Here is a 19,307-nt window from a genome sequence, read left to right on the forward strand (position 1 = left end):
ATAAACAATTCCTTTGCTACTATTCCTGCAAAGCCAATTAGATGACACCTAAAGACTTAGGGATATATTGGGATTTTTAGCTTCCACTATTGTCCAGTCTGGAATTATTCCACACCCTTGGATAAAGATAGTGAGTCTGTTTCTCCCTGGACTTTTGAGACATTGAAGCTCCAGGTTTTTTTGTGAGCCTCCTAGTAAGCATGGTAACTTAGCTTTGTGCTTGCTTACAGATTGCTTTCAGTAGTTAGGCCATTTGGACTTGCATTTTCAACCACCCTTTCATTCCTGCATGTACAATGGTACTTATTTATCTAGTGTTCTGTCCTGGGTCTGATTGAGCTCAAAGACCTATTGGTTTGGGCGTAGATGATAGACAGAATTGTTGATGAATGCTTTGGACTGCCACATGGAGAACCAGGCTGATTGCTGTTGTTACATTTTGTGTGATATCTATTCAGATTACGTGAGACATCAACCTTTTGAGCCTTTATGATTCTAACATGGGCAAACACATCACGAATAGAGTTGCACAGCATAGAAATGGACCCTTTGTCCCAACTCATCCATGCCAATTGTGATGCTTATCTTCGTTAATCCCATTTCCACACATTAGGCCTGTATCCCTCTACACCTTTCCTATCCAGGTACCTGTCCAAATGCCTCTTAAACATTGCAGTTGTATCTGCCTCTACCATTTCCTCTGGCAGCACATTTCCATATATCCACCACCCTCTGTGTGAGGAAAAACTTGCCCTACAGATCTCCCCTAAATTACTCTCCTCGCACCTTAAACCTATATCTTTTAGTTTTAGACTTTCCCACCTTAAGAAAAAGATTCTATCTACCCAACCTATGCTCCTCATAATTTTATAAACCTCTATAGACCACCCTTCTGCATTTTGGTGAGAATAAACCCAGCCCATCCAATCTCTCCTTATCAGTAAAGCCCTCTAAAATCCTGGTGAATCTCTTCTGTACTCTTTCTAATGCTGCCATGTTCTTCCTGTTGTGTGGCAACTAAAACTGTGCACAACATGTGAATTTTATTTCCAGTCATTTCTCCGTACGTCATCCTTGAGTTAGGATATATGGCTTCCTCAGAAAGAAATCTTTATAACTTTTTGTAGATATTTTTTCCTGGTGTTACTATCATTCAGGTTCAGTTTGAATTTTGAAATTGTCTTCTTGTTCTGGAAACCCTGATGTCCATTTTTGTCTCTTCCCTTATTGTGGTTAACACATCATCACAACACTGTGTAACTTCTTCCCAAGAATCCTCCAGTTCAGTCAAAGGAGGGCACCAAAAATGAATGGATGTCTAACTACTTTTCAGAAGTATGTACTTGCTGTTCTTTACCTTTTCGTAAAGTCCAGCAATATTCTGGCATATTCAATTGGCTTATTTTCCAGACCTGTTTCCAGACCTCTAATCAATTTGATCATCTACCTTAATTCCTTCATTTATTATTTATTTTCATCTAGCATTTACTTTTTAGAGTGATATTGTCATTCTGCTTGGGCCCTTGGTTTATTTTTTTTTGTCTTAAACAAAATTTGGGATTCTTATATTGCATTAGAACTCTGCTCTGTTGTCAAATCCAGATCAAGGTGTTTGGAACTAGTCACTGTGCCACATCATTGGCCATTTTCAAACCAATCTGGGTTCTTTTCTCCCAATTTCTTTATCTACTACCTTCCATCTACTGCCCTATTGGTGCAACAAAATTAATATTCTCATCATTGATATAACAATGGTCATAGAGTCTGGTCGATGTTGAATTTTGTGTATTGTAGTTGTTAGTTTTGCATCAGGCATTCAGTACCTTGTTTCACTGGTCTGAGATGGAACAGTTCCATGTGGACTGATTGAGACTGATAAAGGGCCATCTTAAGTTAATGAATACAATAAGTGGATGATCAACAATTGTTTTGGCATGTTCTGGGTGTTCATACATGTCTCTTAGGAAAATCAGGTAACAATGAATACACCGTTCCCATATACTGAATACCCTTGTTAATTTTAATCCTTAAGCCAGCAAAAATATAATTCATTGGTAACCATTGTTTTATTCAATGCAGATCCATGGAGAAACAGTTCAGAACCAGCTTGCTGTGCAGCGGGTAGAGATTCCAATTTACCTTACGTTGTATTCTCCTGCTATAGACTGGATTCTTCAGTGCATTGCGTATAGAGCACCTGAGGTTCATTTTAATTTTCATTACTTTTCAAAATAAATCACATTATTAGCATTTCTGTTTTAAGAATGTATTGAATATCTTGTTTTTGTGATATAAAATCATGTTGTGATTCACGTTGCATAAATTAGAAGCATGGGATTCTTTCTCTTCCCTCCTGTGAGTGAACTTTTATCTGTGTGCAACTTTTAAGGCACACTATTTTAAACTGGTACTTATGGTATGCAGTTCTGTAAAAGAGCATTTTTTTTTCCTAGTCAGAATTGATCTATATAACAATACCAAACTGCCAAATATATACGTCGGCTTTTTGCCTGGTTAATAATTAAATGTAGCTAGTTAAATTCTCTAATTTTTGAATACATAATTATATAGCAGCATGATTCTTTCTAACAAAATATCCATTATAAAGATAGAATAAAAGTTGATACACTTCACTAGTTTTTCTTAAGTGATTAAGGGATTCATTAGCAGCTTAGGAATGCAATAATTTTAATTTGGGTTAAAGGTTTCTTTATAATTTTTTCCGGTGAATATTTCTGGAGATCTCTAACAAGGCTCCACCTTTTTTCTATCCCACATGAAATGCCAACTCTTTCTCTGCCCACAGATGCTTGCAGCATTTTTTATTTGTGTTTCAGAATTCCAGCATTTGCAGCTTTTTGATCCTCCTCTGGGGTGGCACAGTGGTGTAGAGATCTGTCTTACTGCTCCAGTAACGCCAGGTTTAATTTTAATCTCTGGTGCTGTCTCTGTGGCGTTTACATATTCTCCTTGTGACCATGAGAGCTTCCTCTCGCATCCCAAAGACCTGCATTGGAAGATTACTGCAAATTGGCCGCTATAAATTGCCCTTGGATGAATGGTAGAATCTGGGGGGAGGTGATGGGAATGTGGGGAGAATAAAAATCACATTAGTATAGGATTAGTGCAAGTGGGTACTTGATGGTCAGTGTAAACTTGGTAGGCCAAAGGGCCTTTTTTTTCCATATGCACGATTAAGATTTATTCCTTGTTCTAAAAATCCTAATGAACAGATTGAGTCTTACAAAATTTGAGAGATTTGTTGTATCATTCAATTCTAGTGAAGTTTAGAGGATGCTAACTATGTAAATCCCAACCTCACTATTCCAGCTATTTTCTGCTCCCTTCCCATGACTGTCTTGAGCTTCCAGTTGAATGTGAACTCCCATTCCCATTTCCACACCAACCTGTCTGTCTTCGGTCTTCTCCGCTGCCACAGTGAGGTCAAACGCAAACTAGAAGAACAACATCTCCATATTCTGCAATTTCAGCTAACACATACTCATTGTACTTCTTTCCATCTCCCACTGTCCACTCTGGCATTCTCTCCCTTTTGTTCCATTCCTCTTCCCCCGCCCCCCCCCCCCCCCCCCCCACCTCCCCAATCTGTCTTCATCTGTACCTGCTCATCATTCCCCTCCTCACCTGGTTCTACCTATCACCTACCAGCTCCTCTCCCTCTCCTCTTTCACACTCCTATATCTCCTAGCCATCTTTCCTCTTCTCTACTCCCCGCCCCCCTCCTCGAGTCCAAATGCCGGGTCACATCCTTTTGTCTCAACAGGTCCTGCCCAACCTGCTGAGTTCTTTGAGAAGTTTTGTTTCTTTTGCTCCAGGTTCCAGCATCTGAAGTCTGGCTTCTTCTCCTCATCTAAGCTGTATGCTTCTCCTCATTATTTATACCAAATACACTACTTGTTTTAATAAGTTTATTAATGTCAGTCTATGTTCTGTCACACAGACTTCCTGATTTATTTACTATACCCCAGCTTTGCAGGCTGCAATTTTTTTGAAATTGTACTTTCGATTCCTGGAACTAAATAATGTAAATTATGAATGACAGTGATCCCAAAACTGATTTCTGGTACTCCTCAATTTTTACAGTCTGAGTTGTTAACATCAATTTTGTTTTCTATTCTGCAATTTTGTCTTTGACCCCACATAATCTGACTTTGGTCTTTAGTTCATTCTATAGTGCCATACTGAAAGTCTTTTAAAATTTTAATGTATTGTACTTCTGCATTTTCCTTGATACTATTTCTTACAAATCAAAGGATTTATTTAGGTTGGTCATGTATGGCCTTTCTGAAATCCAGACAGATGGCTCTTTGTATTTTCAGACACCAGATTCTTTGCTGAGTAACTGTTCCATTATATTTTCTACAACTGATGTTAAGCTAATTGGTCTATAATTTCCTGGATTTGTTTTATTTCTCTTTTAAATGTACCCTTCAATGAAATTCACAGCATGCACAAATTATGTTTAGCAGATGATTTTGCCTGGTATTCTAATCTTTTGATTCTTTAATTGAACAATTTGTTTGGTAAGGTTAGTACATCTATTTTTTTTCAGCTTACAATTATATTTTATGAAGTTATGTAAGGTAGTGGGTGATATAATAATTTTGAACTAGAAAGATTAAAATAATACTGAAATGTAGTTACATGTTGTATCTTCAACAATTAGCTGCTTAAGAGACTAAAAAATGTTTTGGCTGTTTACAGGCCTTACTTACAGAAATGATGGACAGGTGCAAGAAACTTGGAAATAAGTAAGCATCCCAGAATATGTATGTCTCTAGCTTTGATATACAAAACCATGTCTGCTTCCTTTTGTCATGTGTTTTGACCTTTATTCTATAATTTCTAATAGTGCTTTGCTGTTGAACTCGGTAATGTCAGCATTTAGACCGGAATTTATCGCAACAAGATCTCTGGATTTCATTGGCATGATAAAAGATTGTGAGGAGTCTGGTTTTCCCAAGGTAGGACAATATGCAGCATGAAAAACAGCGACTCTTTCTTGCAGCATGCCCCCATTCTAAGAGAGCTTTGTTTGAGCTATTAAACCATATACTTGGGCTCTATTTGAAGCAGAGCAGGGAGCTTTTCCAATGGCTTGACTTTTTGCATGCTTCAGACAACATTATGAAAGCAGATTACATTGATAATAATCTCATTGGTTGCCATGTTCCACCTGACAATAATTGCACTTTGAACATAATATGCATGAAACTATTTGAAGTGTTTTTCAAACTTGCATGTTACGTAGGTGGCAAACTTTTTTTTCAGTTAATGCAAATTCAATCTATGGCAGGTTGTTGGAAAGTAAACTCAATTTAAGAGGGCTCTGTGGGTCAGGTAATTTGATGGTTGTTACCACTGGAAAAGATGTGACCAGCCAGCTTGTTTGGAAAATGACTAACATCACCTTAGAAGGTGAAACAAATGTAACATAAAATTATTTAATTTGTTTTCACTAACTAGTATGAAAGAAGATTAGTAGCATTATGATTTGTCTTTTAAAAAAACATTTATTGGAGAGGTCAGTAATTTTTTAATCTTCAATTTGAGTGTTTTTAGAAGAAGCAGAAATTAAAATATTGTTGGCAGATGAACAGTGTAATGAGGTTGCTGGGATGTGATTCACAGTTGCGTTAACTGTGGTTGCTGGGCAACACGGACTACTGAAGTTCCAGGATCAAGTTCCAGACCCTAAGATCGAAACTGAGGGAATGATGCAATTTTAGAACTCTTTCCTCTTTTTGAGAGAGTTTAAGCTGTGAGCTTGGGTGGATATAAAAAAAATCTAGTGGCAATAAACTTCTAAGTATATAATAGGATATGTTTATTCCTCAACCAATGACAAAAAAATAGATTTTCTGGTCATTGTCACATCACTGGTTGTGGAACCTTCATGTGCACATTTCCTACATTCTACCAGTGAGTAGTCATTACAAATACTTTTTGTTGGCTGGAAGGTACTTCTGGACTTGAAGGTTGTGACAGATGCTATGTAATTGTTATTGCATTTGTACTGATAAGCTTTGTCAATATTGCATGAAAGCAATTGAGGATAATTTACTGTGACCTTGCTCTCGATTTATTTTGCGTTGCAGCATCTTCTTTTCCAATCCCTGGGGTTGAACTTGGCAATGGCTGATCCCCCTGAGAATGACAAGCTACAAATCCTTAATGTTGCATGGAAGGTTATTACCAGACTGAAGAATCCCCAGGTCAGTTGTCCATTCAAGATGTCCTTTAAGAAGGAAACCCATTTCTGATTCAAGTTCACACACCAAAGGCATGTGAGCCTCTGATTATCTGTAGATACACATGAAATTTTAATCATTGGATCTGCATAAATATATGGTATATTTTATAAAGGCAATATACAATTATTAGAAAATACAAGATGTGGGCTTTATTGAAGATATTGAAGTAACAGGAGCTCAATTAAAATGTCCTTAAGATGTGCTACACTTACTAATTGCAATGCAGGAGGCATAGCAGTTAGTGCTGCCTGCTAATCACAGTGGTTTCTGACTACAGTCAGCACTAACCACACTATTGATTGACTGCACACACCAACAGGGGATTCAAAATCAATATTAGCTAACGATACTCAAACTTATCCACACCTCTTAAAGGGAAGGTTCTAGGAGTTATGCAGGAAGCTAATTTGTCAGAATGCAGTGACAAATCACTCATTTTGGGGGAAAAAAGCTGACTCCATGCTGCACCTGAACCTTTGGAGCAGTTGGAAAAGGCGGAGGTGCCCTTTTTCCATGGTGTAGCAGGAGGACCTCATTGCAAAAGGTCAACTGCCAATGGGAACAAATAGAGTAAGAATTAGTGGCATTTCATTTATCCAGAGAATGATTAGAAGATGGTGCTTTAACAGAGAGTAATTGAGGTATCTAGCATAGATGCATTAAAGGTGAACTTCTAAGATTGAGGATGAAAGGTGTGGATTGATGCAGTTAGGTGAAAGAAAGTAGGAGGAAGCTCATCAGATTATAAACTAGGGCATGATTCCTTTTGTGCTGAACAACCTTTCTTCTGCTTTAAATACTTTTCGTAACTTCTGCAATATATTCAGACCATATTACTGCCTATTGCTTGTAACTTTGGATTATGATATATTTAATATTTATATAGGTATGCAGTTCTTTTTAAAAAAAATACAGTTCTGTGGCATATATTTAAGATAATAAAACTACCAGATATCATAATTCTGTAAATTTTCTTCATAGTGATCAAAATTAAAATAATCTCTTTTGTAAAGTTGGATAAACCTCCGACTAGAAAATGCACTTTTTGGTAATACATGGCAATATTACACTTTTTTTAGTTTTGAAATTAATATTATTTTGTCTTGTTATTTAGGATTACATTAACTGTGCTGAGGTTTGGATAGATTACATATGCAGGCACTTCACAGTAAGTAGGATTTCACGCACCACATAGTTGAAATTATCAAACCAATATTTTATCTGAAATAATACTAACGCAAATATCTCTAATTTGACAGAAACGTGAAGTCAACACTGTGTTAACAGATGTCATTAAACATTTAACTCCAGACCGAGCTTTTGAAGATGCATATCCACAGGTAATGTGGAAAGAATTTTGGAAAAATCCCGGGAAAAGAAGAGATTGGTTTTTATATTTCATTTGAATAATACTGTTTCATTAAATGATCCCATAATTGTTATCCTTTTTCCCATATCACAATACTAATATGTTAAAACACGGTGGATTTGGGCTTTGCGATGTGATAAAACTCTTCTCAACTTGTTATTGAAATGTAAGCCATTTGAATTTTGCTCCTAAGGCTTAAAATTCCTGTTCTTTTTGAAGACTTTTATTCCAGTGCTGCCTCCAAAACATGTTTCACCAGGAAGGTTGCAATATTGTGCAAAACGTGGTTGTAAGATATGATTATAAGTCATAAATGGTTCAGATAAGTTTTTTTTCTATGATTTCAGGCTTTCCTCTTTTGTAAACCATGTGAGCTGGAATCAATTATAGTGCCTCCTATTTTATCCTAAGCAGTTAATTTTGTGCACTGGGGACCAAATTTGGGAACTGCTGGAGATCAAACTGATAGTATATAGGGTGTCGATGACTCAGTCGTTGAGTTAATAAGCTTTCTGAACTTTAGAAAAAAATATTTCCAACTGAAAATGTGGTTTTATAGTAATGGTTTTGCTATTTATAATGAAGAACGTTTGTTTGGATGTGCTTGTAGACTGCAAAATATTAGTTATTGTTGCATTTTGTTATTAATTTCAGTCTATAAGTTCCTACACCCACATTTGCAGTAGAAATGGCCAATGTAAATTACAAATGCAACCTCTGAGCACTGAAATCACTTAAAATGCAACGCAAATTTTCAACTGCTCAAGATAGACAAAAAAAAGCTCAATGTGCATATTAAATGGAAATTGCTGGAATCACTCAGTAGATTGGGCAGCATCTGTGTTTCTCTTTTCAGAGATGCTGCCTGACCTGTTGAGTGTTTCCAGCATTTTTGGTTTTTATTTTAGATTTCCAGTTTTTTCACTTTAGTGTATAAATTGTTATATCTACAAGAGTTCAGATGTCCATAATGCCTTAATGATTGGCTTATTAATTTTGGTTTTTGATAATACCAAGTCTCAGCTGTGTGCTATGATTTAAGAACAGCTATCATCTATTCACTTGTTCTGAGCCCCTTCTTACAAGCATAAGGGACTGACAAATAGTTAATAACACCTTAGTTTTTAAGTTATTCTTCAGTTTCCTGCTTCTCTACAATATGTTGTAAAATTTTAATCTTTGCAAATATTATTGCCTTTTTTGGCAGTGCATTCCAGAGTCCCAACTCTGCAACAAAAATTTTACTCCCCTCTGGTTGGTCTGCCAATTTTCTTAAAATCTGTGCCATGGAGTTTACTGACTTCCCCATTTTTGGAAATGATTTCACTCTTTTTGATGTGTCTAACCCTTCAAAATTTTGAATGACTTTATGAAGTATTCTTGCAATGGAGGAGTGCAGCGAAGGTTCACCAGACTGATTCCTGGTTTGGAAGGATTGATATATGGAGAGAGGGTGGGTCATTTAGGCTCATCTTCACTCGAGTTTAGAAGATCGAGAGGGGATCTTGAAGAAACCTACAAAATTCTAACAACTGGATAGATTAGATACAGGAGTGACGTTTCTAATAGTTGGGGGGTCCAGGACCAGAGGTCACATTTTAAAGATGAGGAAAATTTTCTTCACTCAGAGCATGGTGAGCCTGTAGAATTCTCTTAACAGGGAGCAGTTGAAGCCAAAGTTTTAAATATATCCTCAGGGATTGAGGGATATGAAGGGGGGTGGGGAAGGGGAAGGGAAGAACTGGAACAGGGTTTTGAAATTGGATCATCCACCATAATCATATTGAATGGTGGGACAGGCTCAAAATATTGAATGGCCGATTCCTGCTCCTATTTACTTTGACTCAGTATCTCCTTAACCACTACTATTTTAAGGAAGCTTCCGTTGCCCCTTGAAATAATTAAAGCCTCTCACTCCAGTACAATTCTGATAACTTTCTATTCAAGGCTTTGTAATTCTTCCTAAATGGAACTCAATGAATCAATGATTTATAGGTTTCATAATTTCCTCACTTTTACTTTTATATCTCTCTTTAAAAAGTCATTTTAGCAGCTTTATTTGCCCTGTTATATTTTAAAACCATTTATATAAAGCCCCAAAGGTCCATTTTGTGCACCCACTGCAGAATCTTAGTTCATACTGTCCTCCCTCATTCTTGCTCTCAAATGCATCAATTCACTCACTTTTGCCTGTGGATTTTTAAAGAACTGTACAGTTTCTGGTATCAATATCACCTGAATATGCAATGAAAAAAGAATAAGCTGTTTCAAACATTTTCTTTTCCTTTTTTTTACCGACAGGGCGAGAGGGGACGGGACGGAGAGACTCAAACATTTTGTAATATGTATCGTATGATTCTTGTTTGTATGCCTGCTTTTGGTTGACATTTTTGTTTTATTTTTCAGCTTCAATCGATTATAACAAAAATACTAGATCAATTCCATGACTTTGCAGTTTTGTTTTCAATGGTAAGTTAATGGAAATCTTGCAGTTTGCTTTCTCTCACAACATTAGTCATGATACAAGAACCATAACCATGCTTATTTCCAAAGTGTATGTTAATAAAAATAGTGGATCAAATAAAATAGTGGGTCAGCTGAAATGTTTTCTTAAGCTAGCTAGGTATCCTGTTTTGGGCTCTCACTGTATTCTAATGTATGTTTCATGCTAAAGAGTTAGTTGAGCAATGGGTACCCAATGCTTCTGCACCCTTTGCACACGGTTCATAAATCCATGTAGAGCACTTTTTTTTTGTTAATAGCATTCGAAAGTGATTCTGCTTGAAAATGTGTGCTTGCCTGATGCTCTTGCCATAAATGAGACTTCAAGAGTTGTTCATCTGGCCACGTAGATAACTGAGTAGAAGGTAGCATTATCATTCTGCATTATCCAAACATCACCAGTCATGCTTGGTTCCATACATCAAATTTTGTCCAGCTCTTAACAAATAAATCACAGCCCTCTGGACCTGCTTCTGTTTTGGCATATCCTTAGATTTAAGATTAGCCTACTTGAAAAAGGCTTTGTTTTGAATTGATCCTGATGAGATAATTCCACCACAATAATATCATGCAATTTCTTCAAGCATCTCTTTCATGGATCAGTACTGACCAACAAAGGTTCAAACTTCTGACCTCAGCCCATGGGATTTGTTCTAGCTCTCTGAGGAGCAATCCAGATCCATCTTATCATAGTAGATACTATCTTATCAGGCAGTGTATTCCAAATCTTAACTGCATTTTCTTTGGTGGGGGGGGGGGGGGGGGGGGGGGGGGGGGGGGTGGGTGTGGTGGAATCTCATCTCATCTTTTGGTTCTTTTGCTAGTTTTCTGAAATCTGTGGTGACTGGACATCAGCCTTTCAGCCATTAGAATGTTATTTGCTTTATCTTGGCCCAGTTATTTTAATGAAAGAAAAAGTACTGGAAACACACAACTGGTCACGCAGAACCTGTGTAAAGAGAAACAATTGATGCTTCACATTTGGGGCCTTGGGAAAGGGACGGGAAAAAAAGTTAGTTTTCAATAGCTGAGAAGGTGGAGGAGGAATGGGTAGAAAGAAGGGAATATCTGTGTGTGAGAGAGAGAGAGAGTCCAAATGGGGCCAGTTACAAGCACAGTAAGCTGCTTTGTCTGTGTAATGTTTTTATTAATGGTGATGCTGACAGATGTGCCCAGAAGACCAGACTCTACAAATATAAGTAAGAAAAACTGAGCTAAAATGATGATGGGTGAAATATCTGGTTCTGAAGCATGCAAAAAGAGAGAGAGTAACCTAAAGTTGGAGAATTCTTTATCGAGTCTGGAAGGCTCTAGTAGGAATGAGATGGTGAATTCACTTTAATATATCAAGAGCCCATGTTTTTTTGTGCATGAGCTCAATCAGTTGATATTCTTCTGCACGGAAGCTAAGTTTATTTGGGAGTTTAGCCAGGAGGTGCAAGATGTAAAGCAACTGAAGTTATGTAAGAAAGTATTGGGGATTTATAATTGTGTTGACTGATTTTGAGCGTCTGTTACTGTTTTCATTCTTGAATTAAAATTTAACTTGGAAAAAATTGGAAAAGCTCTCTGAAATTTGTTCTGGTTTTATAATTTCTGTATTATTGGCATGGTTCAGTGTGGTTCATCAGTGTTACAGGACTTGAAAAGACTGAAGCATTAAAATTATGCAATTCAGTTCATCATTAGCTTGGTATAGAGTCAGAGTTGTACAGCATAGAAACAAGCCCTTTGGTTCATCACATCTATACTAATCCCACACCTGCATCAATCCATATCCTTTGCCTTGTTCATTCAAGCACCAGTCCAGATGGCTCTTAAATATTGTTAATGCTCCTTCCTCCTCTGTCACCTCTGGCAGCTCATTCTAGACACCAGCTAGTATGGGGGGGGGGGGGGGAAATTACCCCTCAAATCCCCTTTAAACTTCCCTCTCAACTTCCCTCTCACCTTGTGTGCAAGGATTGATGAAAAGGTCTGAACTTATAAACTGCTTTTGCAAATTTATTTTTTAATCTGTTAAATTTATGATATCATGTTTTTGAAATACAAGTGTGTGCATTTTTTAGGTCTGACTGCATATTTGGCTACTTGAGTATTTTATGTTGTGTGCAAAATAATTCTAATCATTGTTCACATGCAATCTTAAATGTTAGCAGTGTAGATTCAGCACCAATGTTCTTTGGAACTATTTCTAATATTCAGATGTTATTGTACAATTGGTTTTATAATTATTCAACTATATCTAATTTCTTTACAGTGCAAGTATATATAAGTGTTCCCTCTGACCTGGAATTTGAAGTAATGTCGCTGAAACACCTGAGTTAATTATCAATGCATATTTGCATTAGCCATTAGTTAATAGAGCAGACCTTCATTTGGAGCTCTCCTGATCTTTTGCACACTTATGTGGCATCTTGTATCAGTGCTCTATGCCGGTCACCTGTAAAAGTGCGTATTTCCAAAGGTGTTAGTTTTTGAACCAGAACCAATGTAGATCAGCAATCCCAAGAGTTAAGAGTGAGGCTTAACACAAGGTAAATGTGGGCTGCAGAGCTTTTAATGACCTTGTGTATGTGGCAGCGGGGAGAGAATAGAATAAAGGAGGTCAGCTGGGAATGGATTCCAAAAGTTAAGTTTAGCTAGAACAAAATTATGGATGATGTTTTCAGCTGCACTTGAACTGCAGCAGATGTAGTGTGTGCCTTTCAGACCTGAAATTTTTATTTGGTCAGAAGGTTAATTTGCTCTTTAATGTTGACATTTTTGGATGGTTACTGGCATATACAAGGCATTACTCAAATGGGATACATTCAATCATATGCTTGAAGGGAGATACTAAGACTTAAAGATTCAAAGGTATAATCAAAGGCAGAACAGAATTGTCGTCTTCCACTATAGTGATGCCATGATTTACCAAACTGAAAACTTTACAACTGGCAATTTGGGTCCTTAAACTGCTCCATGCGATCCATTTGTAATGATGTTTTTGTTTTTTAAATCAGTTTCACTAAAATTGTGTCAGGTGTTTGTTTCCCTTTTATTTGTTCCCAAGCCCAATCCATCATGGGATAGCTATAGAAGCACAACTATAGCCCAGCTATTTTTTTTTTATTTTAATGCGTTGTTCAAAATATAAGAAGTTTCCAGAATTACTCCTGAAGTCTGCTACATCTGACTGAAGTAAAAGCTTATCCCAATTACTGAATTGTACAATAGCTTCTTGAAATGGTTCTGTATGTTGTACCACACAACAGCATGAAAATGATCAAGGGTTTGTGTGACTTTCCTGCAAATAGGACTGAACATAAAAGATCCCAGCATCTCAAGTACAAATTAGGTTGAGACAAAATCAAATTTCCCTTGGTTTTTAAAGCTGGTGTAATCAACTGTTATTTTGGGTTTCAGTTCTGCACACAAAAATGATGATGATCACAGACTGAAATAACAAATGTGGCATTATGATCAATCACTATCTTTCAGAAGATCTTCAAATTAAGCTCATTTAGGTGCAAAAGCTTGAACAGACCAGTTCTGAAAGTAGTAAAATGTTGGAAGAAAATTATTTACTTAACAACTGTTAATGCAAGGCTGCTTTAATTTTCTAATCATATCACTGATTTTTAAAATCTGCTTACTTGCAAGGTAGATGAGGCATTTAAATTTGTTGTAATGAATCCTTTTTAAAGTATTAATAAAGTGACATCAGGTTTTAATTAAGTATACTAATATTAGAATGCAAAGATAAAAAACACAAATTTTATGCTACCCAATTGTGCTACTTGTTGGGGAGGATTTTGTGATCAGATGCTATTGGTAAAAAATTTACAAACTGGCCTTTGACATTCCTACCAGCAGGAACCTGCAGAAACCATGGGAAAATTCATCCCAGTGTAGCATTGCGGTTGTAACGGCCTTTTGCGTCATCAGGAGCATCGTGAGGATAATTAAAAAAACTTGACAGGCAGCTAAATAACAACTGCCAGACATTGATGGAACTGTCAAATTCCTAAACCTTTAAAAATTGTCTAAATATTTATCAGACAGTCAAGAAGATATAAAACATAAAAGCAAAAACGCTGAAGAACTTGAAGTTAAGCATAAAATCTAAATCACCTTCAAATACCTTCTTATATATTTTTCAATTTTCAAACCATGAGGAATAAAAATATCCTTGGGATGATTTAAAAGATATGCTTTAACTAATAAACTCTCTCAGGATTTTTAAATGACCCAAACTTTATCTGAAGCCTCCACAATTACTCCTTTCCATTCAAATAAAAATGAGAATTCTCCTTGCATCTCCTTGGAGTTGGTGCAGAACTCACCAGTGAAGTTGTAATGTAAGTGGGGGCATTTGGTCCAAGTTCCCCCTCGTAGGTGGATCTTCCAGGGTTGAGCTCAGCCTATTTCCAAGTGATGGATTAGTGACAAAATTTCATGTTTGCATGCACAGTAATCCCAAAATTGTTGTCAGTGGCATTGGTTAACAGTTGCATCATGCTGGTATGATTGCCTTGTGACCTTTCAAATTCCAAGACTTTGCTAATGAGTTTAAAGGGAAATTTATTTGAAAACTAGAATTTTATTTGAAAACCAGAGCAATTTTATGCTGCTCAAGAGTGCTATTGCTATCCAAAATAGAAACTTTATTGGAAGAAATGCAACTCCATGCATTCATTGTGCTTGCATTAGAACAGAGTATTATGAATATACCTTTTCATTTTCCTGAATGATAGAAAACTTCAAAGTGGGGCATTAGACATGAAGTATTAGGTCAGTTAAATATAGAAAGGTAGATTTTTTTTGGTGCTCTACTAAAATATATACAGTATTGTGTGGATTTGGGAACTCGTCAGCTCAGCAAACTAATGAATTGCATGTATCTTTATCACTCTTCCTGACTTCTGTTTATGTGAACCACTAAATGACAGTATATTGTTTGGAAAATCTTGTAAACTGGGTAAAATAGTTCTGGGTTTGTCTTTATGATAACATTTACATTCATTCCATTGTTATATTATGGAATGAAAGGATCTGGATAATGCTGCATGTTGCTTTATATTTCTGTCTTCAACCAATCCCATGCCACTTGTAACTGTTCGGTTTTTGCTTTTGTGAACTATTTTCTACTTGCTAATTTGCTCCCCTGGCTATCCTTTCCTAAAATTGTTTCTTTTTTTGGTGTTTGATCTGCCTTGCTCACTCTCAATTACTTTGCCAAACTGGCCGTGTCCTCCTTAGGTTGATGTTGACACAGAAATAAGAAAATCATTGGAAGTAAGTCCTGTTCTGTGCAATCCAAAATGCATAATTCTAGTTGTGGTTTCTAGAGAGCAATCAAGTTGGAAACACTGGGTGATGCATTTTTGATCTTATCTATTGCACGCTGCCCTGGTCCTGAGACCAGTTATAAGGTCTGTGACAATCGTGCAGGTCAAGACTGAATTTGCAATATTCCTTTATCTGTAAAGCTGAGGTTCTGCCGGTCTTCAGGGATTCACTAATCGTCTTGAATTGTGTAAATAATGTGGATTTTATTTTGTTAGGATGCATTGTTGTGTGTGTGGACGCAATAATGCTGACACATGTTCTTCACTAAACATAGCTTTCCTCCCTCCCTGCCAGGCTTGGTCAACTCCTTCTGTTGCCAAAAAATAGCTCTGCTCTGTATTATACAGCTAAAGGTTAGGAGTTAGAGGTTTCCTGGACTCATAACATTGTTCACAGTATTTTGCTGTGATAGGGTAATTTACTTTTGTACTCAGCGTTACCGTTTTGGTTCGCATGCAAGTCTGTAGTGTTATAAATATTTGCTTAAAGCTGTAATTAACTTGCAGCTAATTTTTTAATTGTACATTGAACAAATTTGAAGAAATGACACTTAATGTAAAAAAAAGTTGTAGAGTGCTGTACTTTAAATTCAGTATATTACAAACTCTTGGTTGATTTACATATGCTCCATTCTCAGGATAAATTCCTACCTTTTCTGGATATGTTCCAAAAAGAGAGCGTCAGAGTGGAGGTATGCAAATCCATTATGGAAGTCTTTATTAGGTAAGCACAAGCTTACTAGAAATATGAATATTAAAACTGTTAAAATATATTATCTGAATGTGTTATATCATAGCACCCCACCTTCCCTCCGATCTTCATTTTCCTTATATCCTTTAGATATAAGAATAATTCAATCCATTTAAACTAGTCGATGTTAATTTTTCTAATCAAAATGCCTAGTTTAAAACCATTTGGGAATGTAGAAATTAATTAGGTTTTACAAAAATATAAGTGCATTTGAAAATATTCCACATATATATTTAGGAATGAAATTTGAGAGATGAGTATTAAAGAACAAGATGTTTTATGCCACTTTCTGCAGTCCAGTATCATTGCGAAAACAATTTAGAAAAGATGTATAATGTACTGCAGTGCAACCAGAGGTAACCATAACTGACTGCACTATTTAAAAAAAAGACATGTTCTCTATAGCTTTTTGAATTTATAATTTAATGTTTGCAAGTCCCTCAGAGTAATTCTTCCCTGTTTTTTTTAAATTCCCCTTCTCGCTGTGGAGGTGTTTAGGAGCAAGTGTCCATTATCTCCTTCGGCAATTAGCTTGTGGCTAGTCTGTACCTCATCCCCATTTACGCAACATATCCTTCGATATCCTCAGCTAGATATAATCCATTGATCTCAGTGACAATTTTAATTTAACGTCCATGGTTGCTGGAGGAAGTGTTCCAGATTTTCATTACTTTATGGGCAATGAGGTCTTTGATTTCACGCCAAACTGCTCTAGACCTAATTTTATTTGTTCTGGATTTCTGTCTATGAAAGCATACAAACCAACTTTATGCTGCTTGCCTCAATATTTAATCTTGTAAACTCTGATGTAATCAAAGTGCTAATGATGTAATCAGGATGTGGCATTTAACAAGAAAATGCATGGAGTACTGAACAAAAAAACCTTAATTGCAAGCCACTTTGCAATATTATCATTTCCTTTATGGTACTGAAATTAGATTTTCATCCCACAAACAGTGTTGCCTGAAAGTCTTTAGGGTGTTGTATCAATGAATGCTACATTTTAATTGTTTGCAAGTTTTGCAATAGAATTATACAAGTTTAAAACCATTATTGTTAAATTGTTTCACTTGAGGGCACTATCAAGGCATGAAATTGCATTATGAAAAATGCTCAGCAGTCAGTGATAAGTAAAATATTTTAAAAGAATAATTATGTACCTATCAATGTTTAAAAATGTGTACTTGTGAATGGGAAGGCTTTGTGAAAATTAACTGTTTTTCCGGTACCTGTGTTTTTGTGATTATGCCAGGCTAACGAATTATTTCATCTGTTACTCTTTCATTATCCCCATCACATCAAATGCAAATGCAAGCAATGTAATATTTGACTATTCACCGTCACCCTTCCTGTTTTCCTAGACTGCAAATGGTCCTTCCAGATGTAACAATAGTTCATTTTGATATATTTGTAACTCGTGTCATGGTCATCTCTGTGTTGGGGAGACCAGTTGCAGGTTGCACCTTGCTGAAAATCTGCCATTGGTGAACCAGAGCTTGTCCTGGTAACTCTATACCCCATTCCCATTCTGATTTTCGCAGTCCTCTGCTTCCTATACGGCTTCAATAAAGATTCATAGAAACATGAGGCGCAGCACCCAATCTTTCTAAAATTCTGAACTCGATAAGGCATTAAAAAAAAATTCAGATCATATTGATTGCTCTCTTATTTTGGACAGCAACTACAAATCATGAACTTCATTTAATCATTCCTGCCTTCCACCTTCACAAAGATCTTTCCTCCTGTACCTGCCTTTCTTAAAATCTGTTTTATTTTCCAATTCTGACAAAATGTCACTGAACTGAAGTGCTAACTTTCTCTGCAAATGCTCTCTGGCTTGCTAAGTAATTAGAAGCATTTTCTGTTCTGTTTGTATTCCAGCAAGCTACTTTTTAGTGCTGTCTGTCAAGGACAATTCTTTTTGTTTTTTTTGTGCTTTAGGCAACAGCAAGAACTGACACGTGACCCTGTCATACTTAATGCTCTGATGCATATTTGCAAGACAATGCACGACTCTGTCAAGTAAGATGCTGTTCTTTGTAGAATTCTTTATAGGGATTGCCTTTCCTAAATTGTGGGGTGGATCACCTGCATGTGTGCTGGTGCTTCTGTGGGACTTGCCTGCATTTCTATGTGGGAGCCCCAAAGTCTGGAACAAGCTGTTCTTCCATTGTCCCAGTGGATCCCCTATAAATTCCAAAGGAGCAGTGCAGAATTTTATAAGTTTCCGAGCTCCCAGACAGGGAAATTTATTGGCTGAGTCTAAGCTGGGTTAAGCCTGACAGAAATACAATGGTCCCACTGAAATGAATGGGAAGGAATGCCTGCTGGGACAATGGGAGGGAAACCTATTATTCCATGACATTTAATTGGTTCAAATGTACAGATTTATTTTTAAGTGTATGAGTGTTCATTTTTAATTTTCCATGGTTCACAGCTGTGTTTGAATGTGTCTGAAGGTTGAAAACATTCACCAATGTTCAATTTCACTGACAGGTGGTGAGCCTGGAGTTATAGCCTTACTGACTGTTATGGGCTATCTGAGAACTCAGCTGGTCACGTACTGGCAGAAGGCCTGTGCTGGGCTGGGCTATACTGGTTAGCTGGGTGCCAGCATCCTCCCAAAAGAAGACTATGTCCAAGGCCAAGCTAGAAGAAATGGCATAGTCCAAAGGGCCAGCAGTTTCACTGACCTTGGGGTCAGTAAAAGATCCGCCCCATTGTTTCCCAAACCTACTATATTATTCTTAATGGGTTTGGTTACCATTTTAAAAAAAAAACTAATCATAAGTAGAATCTGATATTTTTGCATGGATAATAATATATCTTCCTACTTGTTGGTAAACCAAGATTTTAGTCATGGCTTGCTAATTTAGGATAGTATAATGTTTTGTGTTATATAATTTAACTTTTTGGAGCCTGGTGCATATAAGCAGCATATAAAGTGTTATATTAGTTTCTATGGTAGGTAAATGCAGACATGATAATATTGTCAGCATTGGATTGGGCTGGCTGAGATGCAGAATTTACAATGAAGCTACTTGATTTTTTAGAAGGTCCCAACAAATATTGTAAAT

The 19,307-nt window shown here is 36.7% G+C and overlaps 1 protein-coding gene across 1 annotated transcript in view; it reads left to right on the top strand.

Annotated features, from left to right (window-relative positions):
* The window catches only part of vps35l (VPS35 endosomal protein sorting factor like), a 78,295-nt gene that overhangs the window by 23,931 nt on the left and 35,057 nt on the right, over positions 1-19,307 (top strand). The window contains exons 14-22 of the mRNA XM_052022119.1: positions 2,080-2,202; positions 4,726-4,772; positions 4,874-4,985; positions 6,120-6,236; positions 7,390-7,443; positions 7,535-7,615; positions 10,051-10,113; positions 16,118-16,203; positions 18,172-18,252. Of these exons, the coding sequence (XP_051878079.1) occupies positions 2,080-2,202; positions 4,726-4,772; positions 4,874-4,985; positions 6,120-6,236; positions 7,390-7,443; positions 7,535-7,615; positions 10,051-10,113; positions 16,118-16,203; positions 18,172-18,252 (764 nt within the window). The remainder of the gene's footprint in view (positions 1-2,079; positions 2,203-4,725; positions 4,773-4,873; positions 4,986-6,119; positions 6,237-7,389; positions 7,444-7,534; positions 7,616-10,050; positions 10,114-16,117; positions 16,204-18,171; positions 18,253-19,307) is intronic.

This window comes from Pristis pectinata, chromosome 8 (assembly GCF_009764475.1).
Source record: "Pristis pectinata isolate sPriPec2 chromosome 8, sPriPec2.1.pri, whole genome shotgun sequence".
NCBI lineage: Eukaryota > Metazoa > Chordata > Chondrichthyes > Rhinopristiformes > Pristidae > Pristis > Pristis pectinata.